General features: G+C 38.2%; 1 protein-coding gene across 3 annotated transcripts in view; it reads right to left on the reverse strand.

Annotated features, from left to right (window-relative positions):
- Positions 1–13,430, reverse strand: part of USP33 (ubiquitin specific peptidase 33) — a 65,161-nt gene that overhangs the window by 41,390 nt on the left and 10,341 nt on the right. For all 3 annotated transcript variants that reach the window (XM_043575319.1, XM_043575318.1, XM_043575317.1), the window contains exons 2-5: positions 4,532–4,663; positions 4,065–4,118; positions 2,700–2,762; positions 598–750 (exon numbers count right to left, since the gene is read on the reverse strand). In XM_043575319.1, coding sequence (XP_043431254.1) covers positions 598–750; positions 2,700–2,762; positions 4,065–4,118; positions 4,532–4,612 — 351 coding nt within the window. In that variant the 5' untranslated portion in view covers positions 4,613–4,663. The remainder of the gene's footprint in view (positions 1–597; positions 751–2,699; positions 2,763–4,064; positions 4,119–4,531; positions 4,664–13,430) is intronic.

The following is a 13,430-nucleotide window of genomic DNA, read 5'->3' on the forward strand; positions in this document are numbered from 1 at the left end:
TGGAGGTAGAAAGGGAAGAGAAATGAGGAAAAGGGAGCTGAATTTGTATTTGTAATTTCCTATCAAAAAAGGCCTGCCCCCTCTCCTAGAATCAGATTGCTAGAAAAATACACACTTTTTAAAGACAGTTTGTTAGGGTGCCTGACTGGCTCAGTTGGTTAAGCAGCTGACTCTTGATTTCAGCTCAGGTCATGATCTCACAGTTTGGAAGTCTGAGTCCCACATCGGGGTCTATGCTGATAGAGTGGAACCTGCTTGGTATTCTGTCTCCCTCTCTGCACCCCGCCCCCCCCCACCACTGTGCTCTCTACATGTCTCTCAAAATAAACTTTAAAAAAAGAAGTTTGTTTTTAAGTTTTAAAAACACAAAACATGCTTTTCCATCTTCAGACAGGTGAGCTTCAATCTTACTATAACATATCATTCTATAAAAGAGCAAAGGCTAGCCTCAGTATTGCAATCAAGAAAAAAGGCACATTACAGAAATATTTAAAGTACAAGTGAGGTAGAGTTGTTATACATTTCAACTACATGACAAATTCTAAAATCATACCTGAAAATACACGATATTTTAATTAAATAAAGTTTGATTATTACCTGGACACTATTTTCTTGGGTTTGGTGAAGTGGTCTTACATGAGGCAAAGAAGGCTGAGTTCCTAATTTCCTATCCAAAAATACTTCTTTGCTGCAAGCATAACACCATACTCGAAGAGTAGTAAGGTTCACAGTAAGATAATGCTTTGTCTCCTATACAATTTCATAGGGGAGGGAGAAGAGGAACCAAAATTAGGTATAGTTGAAAACATTTCAAAAGATCATATAAGGGGATGCCTAACTGGCTCAGTTGGAAGAAGAGTATGTGGCTCTTGATCTTGGGGTCATAAGTTCAACCCCCCACACTGGGTGTAGAGATTACTAAAACAAAAACAAAAACAAACAAAAAAAAAAAACCACTTTAAAAAAATCATATAAGATAAACTGCTGGCCTTTAATGAATAACAATATATTCCAAAGAGAAGAGTTAAAACTTGAACACCAAAAACATATTCTTTAGATAAACTATTAAAGTATAGTGAATAGTAACAACATATAAACCTACTCTAGAAATTATACTATTGTCATTTTTCACTACTGTTCAGCATAAAAATAAACATAAGACTAAGACTCTGCTTTGGAGTTAGCAAATAAGTATAATACAAGAAAATAATTGACCAAAGCATAGTAACTATTCTAAAAGATCATAGTAACTATTCAAAAGAATGAGTCAAATGATGTAAGTCAAAGCAAAAAATATCTCAAGCAATATGAATATATGATCTTGGATACATAAAATTCTGGCCTTTCTCAATCAGAGTTCATGGAGAGAATTTATGCCTACAGAAAATTATCTTAGTAACTATTTTCTCAATTCTCACAGGAATGGTACACAGCACTACCATTCTAGATGCACAAAATAGAAGTAAATTATGTACAATGATGCCTGAGGGCTTTGGAATATTCAGGCTTAATTAATTGTCTTGAGGAACCCTGACTGAGAACAATTAATGCTACAGAGACATCAATGTGAAAAAGACAGTTCATGCTCAAGAAACATATAGTTTTAAAAAAAAAAGAAAGAAAAGAAGCATACAGTTCTACTACACTCTACCATACCATACCATACCATACCAGAATTACACACAAGCACCAAACAACCAGGGTGAAGTAGAAAGAGAACTCCAATTAAGATGTGCAGAAGGTAAGATGTGCAGAAGGTGAGTTGAAACTTAAAAGTTACCCAGGCCCTATCATAGGCATAGGCATCCACTCTTGACTTCAATTTTCATATTCTCCTAAAATTCCAACTATCATCTTCATAAACCAGGAGGCAAATTTCTTAAATCATTACTCTCTTAATTACAATCTCAATCTAATATTAATCTTAGCAATTCCCCTCCCCACCTTTTAGAAAGTATAAGCAAAGGTTTAACTCCTCTTATATAAAAAAGGGGAAAATTTTGAATTACAACTTGAATTAATAATGTTGTATTTGCTTGCTTTCCCTTTCCTTCAGGCTCGCTTTAAAAAATATCTTGCAAAGGGGTGCCTGGGTGGCTCAGTCAGTTAAGCGTCTGACTTCAGCTCAGGTCATGATCTCGCAGTCCATGAGCTGTGCTGACAGCTCAAAGCCTGGAGCCTACTTTGGATTCTGTGTCTCCCCTCTCTCTCTGCCCCTACCCCACTCACGCTCTGTCTCTCTCAAAAATAAACATTAAAAAAAATTTTTTTTAAATATCTTGCCTAAAAATTTTCTATACACCAGGTGATATATGGAATTGCTAAATCACTATATTGTAACTAATATAATACTATATGTTAACTAACTGGAATTAAAATAAAAACTTAAGGAATGCCTGGGTGGCTCAGTCAGTTAAGTGTCTGACTCCTGATTTTGGCTCAGGTCACGATCTCACGGTTGTGAGATCGAGCCCCTGACCCCTGTGCATTGGGCTCAGTGCTGGGTGTGGAGCCTGCTTAGGATTGTCTTTCCCTTTCCCTCTGCCTCTCCCCTGCTGAAGCACTTTCTCCCTCATTCCCTCCCTCCGTTCTTCTCTCTCTCTCTCTCTCTCTCAAATAGACAAATAAATAAATAAATAAATAAATGAAAACTTACAAAGCAAGTAAATAAACACCAAAAAAATTTTCCATATACATACCTGAGAATGTATAGTGCTGTGATCTACTTGTGATTCACCACAACCAACATATGAACATCTATTCTATAATTATACAGAAAGAAAAATAAGTCATTTTATAACATGTGTAAATATACAACAGCATCACATTTACATTTACAATTAAGTTTTGATCATAGGTTTTAACTTAATGACTAAATGACTTTCCATATTCATTTATTTTAACCAAATGGCATTAGGAACAGAAGAATAAAATGAGAATATTTCTAAATTACAAGCTATGTCACCTCTAATATAAGACAAGCTTAAAATATTTTAGTGATTAGATGCAGAAATGATGATTCAAAGGGGCACATGCACCCCAATGTTTATAGCAGTGTTATCAACAATAGCAAAATTACAGAAAAGAGCCCAAATGTCCATCAACTGAAGAATGGATAAAGAAAATACGGTGTGTGTGTGTGTGTGTGTGTGTGTGTACTGGAGTATTACTCAGTGATCAAAATGAAATCTTGCCATTTGCAAAAACATGGATGGAACCAAAACATACTATGCTAAGAGAAGTAGGTCAAAGAAAGACAAATATCATATGATTTCACTGATAGGTGGAATTTAAGAAACAAAACAGCTGAATATAGGGGAAGAGAAGGAAAAATAAAATAAAAACAGAAAGGGAAACAAACCATAAAAGATTCTTAAACACAGAGAACAAACTGAGGGTTGCTGGAAGGGTGTTGGATGGGGGGACAGGCTAAATGGGTGATGGCCATTAAGGAGGGCACTTGTTGGGATGAGCACTGGGTGTTATATGTAAGTGATGAATCACTAAATTCTACTCTTATAAACTATTATTACACTATATGTTAACTAACTTGGATTAAAATTTTAAAATTTTAAAAAATTTGGATAAAATTAAAAAAATAAGTCTCATATAAATATATATATATATATATTTAGTGATTTACTAAAACTCTGCAAAAGCACTGGAATTTAAAACCCAAAGTTTATAGGGGCGCCTGGGTGGCTCAGTTGGTTAAGCATCCGACTTCAGCTCAGGTCATGATCTCGCGGTCCGTGAGTTCAAGCCCCTGTGCTGACAGCTCAGAGCCTGGAGCCTGTTTCAGATTCTGTGTCTCCCTCTCTCTGACCCTCCCCCGTTCATGCTCTGTCTGTCTCTGTCTCAAAAATAAATAAACGTTAAAAAAAATTTTTTTTTAATAAAAAAAAAAAAAACCCAAAGTTTATAAAGTTTAATTTGTTATCACGAATCATCTTTTTTTAAAGCATGCTCATTTATGAAATCTGTTAAGTGTCAAAAAACTCTTATAGTTATCCTTATTCAGATATAAATTTTTATAATACCAAAGTTTTGAAACATATACATACCTCCAAACATGCCCAAAGATTTGGTCCTCTGACTTTACAATCCTGACAAGTACCCTATAAAACAAAAATCAAATAGCATTATCATTATGTTGACACAGCCGAACACATACAATTGACTAATAACATTACATAAGAAATTGGAGGGGTGCCTGGGTGGCTCAGTTGGTTGAGCGTCCAACTTCAGCTCAAGTCATAATCTCGCAGTTCATGAGTTCGAGTCCAGATAGGGCTCTGTGCTGACAGCTTAGAGCCTGGAGCCTGCTTCGGATTCTGTGTCTCCCCTTTCTCTACACCACCCCCACCCCACTTCTGCTCACGCTCTCTCTCTCTCTCAAAAGTAAATAAATATTAAAAAAATAATTGGAGCCCATGAACACAGAGTATTACAGTAATTTATTTAAAAAAAACACACATTTGAGAGAGCAATGAATGATTTTTCTAAGCAAGGAAAAAACCCTATATCTTACATGAGATTTTTGCATTAAGTCTTCTTTCGTTATTTCACCAACTGAATCCAAATGTGGACAATGATTTTGAAAAGGTGACATTTTGTTAGTAACTTTTTCCTGTCTCCCAAGTATTTCCAAATGAAGTAACACCTATGGGAAAAACAACCAAAAAATGTTAATTAAAAAATGCTAAATATTAAAAATCATTAAAATAAAGGCTAAAATAATAAGCATGCATGTTTACAAGTCTACCCTAGTATATTTTTCAAATATACCTAGATTACTTTCATAATTTAAGTTAACATGTACACTGGAAATTTCTCCACAAAATTAACATTATATTGAAACTGAAACTATGTATCAATGTAAGTTTGTTTCTCCATTACTTTTGCTGCTTTTCCCCCTTTCTCCCATTTCATATTTTAGAATATAAATAAAAGGGAAAAAGTTGAAGTTATTCAATTTAAGTACTTGTATCTTTTTTTTTCTTTTTTAAGATTAATCCTTAGACTGGAATAGGAATTAAAAGAACCATCATTTTCACACTAGCTGCAGCCCCTAGTGATGATATAAATGAAATTGTCTGGTATCTTAGCAATATACCAAGATGGTCACATACTAAAGTTTCTCAAGTTGGCACCACATTGATACTTTGGACCAAATACTTCTCTACTGTGGGGGTTTGCCCTGTGCATTGTAAGGTGTTCAGCAACATTCTTGCTTCAACCCATTAGATGCCAGAACACTCTCACCACTGTTTACAAGTACAGTATAAAATTATGCCCTCCGGGTCACCTGGGTGGCTCAGTCAGTTAAGCGTCTGACTTCAGCTCAGGTCATGATCTCACAGTTTGTGAGTTCAAGCCCCGTGTTAGACTCTGTGCTGACAGCTGGGAGCCTGGAGTCTGCTTCAGATTCTGTCTCCCTCTCTCTCTGCCCCTCCCCTGCTCATGCTCTGTCTCTTAAAAAATATATAAAATAAAATTCAAACAAAATAAAATAAAATAAAATTATGTCCTCAAAGGGACAACATTATCTCAGGTTGAAAACAACATCTTCACAAAATCCTTTCAGCAACCCTGATGTAGAGTACCATTATTATCTTAATTGCATATAAGACTAAGAGAGATAAGTCTGACTTCACATTGTTAGCATTTGGCAGAACAAGGATTTGAATCCACCTATGCATCTCACAGGTAAGAGCAAGACTCTGAGGTCAAACAGAACTGAGGATACCTCTAAGAGTAGACTGGCATAATGAACTCAAGGGGCTACTTTAAGGATGAAATGAGGTAGCACATGTCAAGTGTGTACATACACACACATAGTACTACACATATCCATATAATTTTATTAGGCACTCTGCAGCATCCCTTTATGTACTTCTTTTTAGATGACCAGTAAGGTCTCATACCTCTCTCTCCCATGAGACCACCAGTTTAAGACTGAGGTAGTTTCCCACATCAATTACAACTTTCCTAATTATCTTCAGGAGTTTCCTCAAATTCCATTAAAATAAACAGAAGGCCAAATGTTTTGTAACCCCAATATACTTAACTTCTTCCAAGACATCACAATATTATAAATGTAATTTATGAGAATGATAGGAATACTATAATGTCACTAAATTTTATCTCCCCTGCAGATCTTATGAATCATAGAGCTAACTGATTTACAGCATTCAATGCATAGAAATTTCACAACTGGTTCAAGTAAAGTGAGTGATTTCCAAGTAAAATCTCAAGTTTAAGTCAGTACTTCCAGATATTTCTTGGATGTACATTTTTTTTGTGTGTACATTCTTAACCATAAGGTTTTTCATGCCTCTAGTTCACCTTTGGGGTTTGAGAACACTATTTTGGAAAAACTTAAGAAACTTACTAGGAAAGAATAAACACTTATAAATGTGCTAAAATACTAGCCCATTAGTAAACACATTAAACAAAAAGTTTCAATCAAATGAGTCAAATATTATCTTGCAACCTACAAAATACAACAGAAATCACTCCGGGGGTTAATACTGAATAAATCATTATCTCTAAACATTATTTTTTTTAATGTTTACTCATTTTTTTTCAACGTTTATTTATTTTTGGGGGGACAGAGAGAGACAGAGCATGAACGGGGGAGGGGCAGAGAGAGGGAGACACAGAATCGGAAACAGGCTCCAGGCTCTGAGCCGTCAGCCCAGAGCCTGACGCGGGGCTCGAACTCATGGACCGCGAGATCGTGACCTGGCTGAAGTCGGACGTTTAACCGACTGCGCCACCCAGGCGCCCCTAATGTTTACTCATTTTTGAGAAAGAGAGAGCATGAGTGGGGAAGGGGCAGAGATAGAGAAAGAGAGAAAGAGAGAGAGAGAGCGAGAGAGAGAGGAACTGAAGCAGGCTCTGCACTGACAGCCGCAAGCTCAATGTGAGGTTTGAACTCATGAACCATGATATCATGACCTGAGCCCAAGTTGGATGCTCAACCAACTGAGCCACACAGGCACCCCTCTAAACATGAAATTATTACGTAAGATTAAACAAGCCATGCGCCAGACTTTCAGATGCATGAAATTTAACTTAAAATAACTGTTAACGTTTTCCATTTCTTATTTATGTTTGTGAAAGGTCTGGCAATCTTTCCCACCCACCTCTCACTTCCTTCTGTGCTTAGATATTTCTTCCTTCTTATCCAATTACCTCCACTGCCAGCCATGATGGAGTGACCGGAACCAGATTTAGCCTCTTTAAATAACTAAAAAGCTAGACAAAATATATAAAATAATGGTTATCAGGCACTGGAAAGTAGGCAACAATTACCCCAGCTTATGCCTAGAAAGAACTTCTAGGCCATAGTGCACGTAGGAGAAAACCCAAACAGTGTCCAGCAGTCTCCTTGAGTTGAAGGGGCAGTGTTGAAAATGCAGAGGCACCAAGGTGGCTAGAATTCACAAGGCAGAGTAACAGAGAGGAAAGAACTAAACACAGAGCAAATAAACTCGTGAGGTTTGCAGAGGGCTACCATTAGGTCTTCGGCTGAGTACTTATGAGCATGTGCATGTGATTAAACTACCCTAAGCAGGGGAAAGAATTACTGGAAAAGAATAGGTAGAACAACTCTGGCAGCCAACACAAGTTTGTTTGTGTCCCCACCAGCCAGAATTTAAAGAGTTCATAATACACAGGGAATAACGCACTCAGAGGGTATTGCCTCAATAATAGGAAAAATGTATCCCTAAAGACTACTTTCGTTCTGCCTTTAAAAGTTCAAAATAAGTATTACAGACTCAAATTATTCTCAAGGAACATAACTGTGTCCCAGAACAAAGGAATGAAAAAAACCCCAGCACCTGACAAGATTAAAAAAATTACAATGTCTGGTATCCACTCAAAAATTACAAAACAAAAACAAGGAAAAAAAAGAGATTCAGAGATAACACAGAAGACAGGATAAAGCATAGATGTTTTTAAATTTTTTTTAATGTTTTTAAGTTTATTGTTTTTTAGAGACAGAAAGCAAGTGGGGGAGGGGCAGAGAAGGGGGGGAGAGAGGGGGAGGGGGAGGGGGAGGGGGAGGGGGGGGGAGAAAGAGAGAGAGAGAGACAGACAGACAGACAGACAGACAGACAGACAGACACGGAGAGGGAGAATCCCAAGCAGGCTCCACACTGTCAGAGCAAAGCCTGATGCAGGGCTCAAACTCACAAACCGTGAGATCAGATCTGAGCCAAAACCAAGAGTTAAATGCATAACCGACTGAGACACTCAGGCGCCCCAAGGATACACATTTGTTTAATCTGTACACCCAACATGGGACTCAAACTTACAGCCCTGAGATAAAAAGTCACGTGCTCTACTCACTGAGCCAAACAGGCGCCCCAAGATACATATTTTAAAGAGAAATGTGAGGGGCGCCTGGGTGGCGCAGTCGGTTAAGCGTCCGACTTCAGCCAGGTCACGATCTTGCGGTTCGTGAGTTCGAACCCCGCGTCGGGCTCTGGGTAATGGCTCAGAGCCTGGAGCCTGTTTCCGATTCTGTGTCTCCCTCTCTCTCTGCCCCTCGACCGTTCATGCTCTGTCTCTCTCTGTCCCAAAAATAAATAAACGTTGAAAAAAAAAATTTAAAGAGAAACGTGAAGGATAGAAGAAAAAAAGACCTAAAGCAAATTTCTAAATGTTAAAAAAAAAAAGTCTTAGGTGAAAAATACAGTGTATGAGATCAACATCAGATTAGACAATGCAAAAGAATAATGAACTTAAAGACACAGTGAAAGAAACTATTCAAATTGAAATGCAAAAAAAAAAAAATTGAGAAATTAGAGTATCACTCAGATGGGTAGAAAAGTCCAAATTTGATGAAAACAAAGAAACACAACAAACTTGAAGCACAAGACATATAAACAAATTACATCATGGCACACTAAAAACAAGTTGCTTAAAACCAATAATTGGGGCGCCTGGGTGGCTTGGTCGGTTAAGCGTCCAACTTTGGCTCAGGTCATGATCTCACGGCCCGTGAGTTCGAGCCCCGCGTCGGGCTCTGTGCTGACCGCTCAGAGCCTGCAGCCTGTTTCAGATTCTGTGTCTCCCTCTGTCTCTGCCCCTCCCCTGTTCATGCTCTGTCTCTCTCGGTCTCAAAAATAAATAAACGTTGAAAAAAAAATTAAAAAAAAAAAAAAAAACAATAATAAGAAGATCATCTTCAAAGTAGCCAAAAAAGGCCAATAACATATTCTGGAAACAATACAAGCCAGAAGACCATGGAGCAACATCTGTACAGTACTGAAGGAACACTGTCAACCTAGAATTCCATACCTGGAAAACACCTTGCAAAGTAAGGGCAAAATAAAGCCTTCTTATACAAACGCTGAAAGAATTTATTACCAGCATACCTGCACTATAAAATGTATGTATATGTTTCAATATTTTTTCTTGTTCATATAATCAAATATAGAAAGAGACATATATGGCCTTTTTTGGGCAATAATACAGATATCCCTCTATCTCAACTTTTTCTTGAATACACGTCATGATGCATACACTGCATAAATCATGCAATTAATTCTTCTGATGAATATTCACTTTGTTCCCATATTGTTATTAAAAATAATCATGGGGGCACCTGGGTGGCTGAGTCAATTAAGCATCCAACTTCAGCTCAGGTCATCATCTCACAGTTTGTGGATTCAAGCCCTGCATCAGGCTTTGTGCTGACAGCTCAGAGACTTCTTCAGATTCTCTGTCTCCCTCTCTCTCTCTACCTCTCCCCAACACATACACTCTCTCTTAAAAATAAACTTAAAAGACTTTTTTGTGTTTATTTTGAAAGAGAAAGAGTGGGGGAGGGGCAGAGAAAGAGGGATAGAGAGAGAATCCCAAGCAGGCTCCACACTGTCAGAGCAGAGCCTAATGTGGGGCTTGATCCCACAAACCATGAGATCATGACCTAAGCTGAAGTCGGACGCTTAACCAACTAAACCACCCAGGAGCCCCTAAAAAAAATTTTATAATAAAAAAAATGTTTTAATATATTTAATCATATATGTGAAGATTATTTATGAACTCTATTCTATTCTACTGGTCTATGTCTGTCTTAGTACCAATACTATTAACTTTCTTATGCTATCCTTTATCATTAAAGCCTTTAATTTTTATAAAATCAAACATGTCTCTTATAACAGCTCTGAGTTTCTGATCTTAAAATTTCATTTGGGCACCTGGGTAGCTCAGTTGGTTAAGCATCTGACTTTGGCTCAGGTCACGATCTCATGGTTCATGAGTTCAAGCCCTGCACTGGTCTCTGCACTGACAGTGTGAAGCCTGCTTGGGACACTCTCTCACTCTCTCTCTCTCTACCCCTACCCCACTTGTGTGTCGTCTCTTTCTCAAAAATAAATAAATAAACTTAAAAAAAATTTTCCTTCATCCTTGTTTATATACCTAACGCTATAGAATAACCTTAAATATTTTTTTTAAACAAGGCTTTAATCCATCTGGGGGTTACCTTAAGACAGGAACCCAATGTTATTTTCTTCCAGATGGGGTGACAGTTGTACCAGCACCACTTACTACACAATCTACCCATTACCCACTGAATTGTAATACTATCTTTATTACACTTGCACATATTTCTGGATCCCCTATTTTGTTCCACTAATCTACGTATGCCAATACCATAGTTACTTATTTTTTAATGTATCTCTGAATACTTTTAAGTTTATTTATTTTGAAAGCACAAGCGCACACCCACACACAGGCAAGTGGCAGGGGGCAGAGAAAAAGAGGGAGAGAGAGAGAATCCTAAGCAGTCTCTACACCACCAATGCTGAGCTCAATGTGGGGCTCAAACTCACGAGCTGCAAGATCATGACCTGAACCAAAGTCGGATTCGTAATCAACTGAGCCACCCAGGTGCCCCGCCAATACCATATTTAATCTGAATACAAAAAATGTAGCATATTTTGATAACTGTAAGACATTCCTCCTTCACTATTCCTTTTCATTTTCCTTGGTTATTCTCTGAATATACTGGAAACATGATAGTTTTACCTAGTTTTCCAATATCAATACTAATTACTTAATTTTACTGTTGTAATGCATTTACTAGAATCTCTAAGACCATCTTGAATATGAAGTGGGGGCATCTGGGTGGCTCAGGTTAGCATCTGACTTTGGCTCCTGTCATGATCTCACAGTCCATGGGTTTGAGCCTCACATCTGGCTCTCTGCTGTCAGCACAAAGCCTGCTTCAGATTCTCCGTCTCCCCCACCCCTTTCCCCCACTCATGCTTTCTCAAAAATAAACATTTTATATATATATATATATATATATATATGCACACACACATATACATACACACACACACATATACACACACACACACGTGACTGTGAGGGTCCCTAGGTGGCTCAGCCGGTTAAGGATCTGACTTCGGCTCAGGTTATGATCTCCCACTTCTTGGGTTTGAGCCCCACATCGGGCTCTGTGCTGACAGCTCAGAGCCTGGAGCCCGTTTCAGATCCTGTGTCTCCCTCTCTCTCTGCCCCTCCCCACTCATTCATTCTTTCTCTCTCTCTCAAAAATAAACAAACATTTGGGGTGCCTGGGTGGCTCAGTCGATTAAGCATCCGACTTCGGCTCAGGTCATGATCTCAAGACTCAAGGGGCACCTGGGTGGCTCGGTCGGTTAAGTGTCCGACTTCGGCTCAGGTCATGATCTCACGGTCCGTGAGTTCGAGCCCCACATCAGGCTCTGTGCTGACAGCTCAGAGCCTGGAGCCTGTTTCAGATTCTGTGTCTCCCTCTCTCTCTGCCCCTCCCCTGTTCATGCTCTGTCTCTCTCTGTCTCAAAAATAAACATTAAAAAAAAAAAAAAAAAAAGAAGAAGAAGACTCATGAGTTCGAGCCCTGCAGTGGGCTCTGTGCTAACAGCTGGAAGCCTGGAGCTTGTTTCAGATTCTGTCTCCCTCTCTCTCTGCCCCTCCCCCACTCACACTCTGTCTCTCTCTCTCTCTCTCCTTCAAAAATAAACACTAAAAAAAATTTTTTTAAGAAAAGAAATAAACATTAAAAAATTTAAAAAATAGGGGCACCTGGGGGGCTCAGTCAATTAAGGGTCCGACTTCAGCTCAGGTCATGATCTCACGGTTGGTGGGTTTAAGCCCCACATCAGGCTCTGTGCTGACAGCTTAGAGCTGGGAGCCTGGAGCCTGTTTCAGATTCTGTGTCTCTCTCTCTGGCCCTCCCCTGCTCGTGTTCTGTCTCTCTCAAAAATAAATAAATGTTTAAAAAGGTAAAATAAAATAAAATAAAAATAAAGAAATAAAAGTGATTGTGAGCATCCATGTCTGGGTCCTTATTGTGATGGTTTTGCTATTCAGGACATTTGCTATAATTTCCTCCTATTCTTAATTTACTTTTGATTTTTTTTTAAGTAAACTATAGGTCCAACATGGGGCTTGAACTCACAACCCTGAGATCGAGTGACATGCTCTACTGACTAAGCCAGCAAGGCACCCCTAATTAGAAACGGTCTTAATGAACTTTATTAAATGTCTTCTCAGCAGCTACTGGTGGTTTAATATATTCCTTACTTCATCCGATTATATAATCTATTAACAGATTTGATATGAATAACCCTTGCATTGGTGTAATATACCCTATGGGTCAAAATGTACTATTAGCCTGTTGCTTCATATCTAGATTCTACTGTGTATTTCTATTTAGAGATTTTGCAAGTGAAATTGACCTTTTTGGGTAACATTTTTATCAGGGATAAAAGTTATGCGTGCTTCACAGAATGCATTTAGTAGCTTTGCATCTTCTAGACCACAGAAAATGTTCCATTATTATCATTATTATATATTATTTATAACTTAAATGAAACTCAGTTGTGAAACTATCTGCTATGCTGCCTCTTTGAAGGACATATCTTTTTTTTTTTATTCCTTTTTAATGTTTCTTGAGAGAGACAGAGAGAATATGAGTGGGGAGGTGCAGAGAGAGAGACACACAGAATCTGAAGCAGGCTCTAGGCTCTGAGTTGTCAGCACTGAGCCTGATGTGGGGCCCGAACTCATAAACCTCGATACCATGACCAGAGCTAAAGTCAGGCACTTAACCTACTGAGCCACCCAGGGACTCAGGACATATCTTCAATCATCTTTCAATTCCTTAGTGAGAATGGGTCAATTCAAGTTTTTCACTTCTTGGGTCAATTTTACTAATTTATATTTTGCTATTAAATTATGCACACCCTCTCAATTTTCAACTTTGGCATTATAGCATGGATGTGATAGTCTCAAGAAAATTTGCATAACGTTTCATTAATCTCTCCTATATCCAGATATCTATGATGTTTCCTTTCTCATTCCTAATCTTGACTGTTTTTACTTGAATTCTTTTTTCCTTCTATAGCAGGTTTATCTAG

The sequence above is a fragment of the Prionailurus bengalensis genome, chromosome C1 (assembly GCF_016509475.1).
Source record: "Prionailurus bengalensis isolate Pbe53 chromosome C1, Fcat_Pben_1.1_paternal_pri, whole genome shotgun sequence".
In the NCBI taxonomy this organism is placed as follows: domain Eukaryota; kingdom Metazoa; phylum Chordata; class Mammalia; order Carnivora; family Felidae; genus Prionailurus; species Prionailurus bengalensis.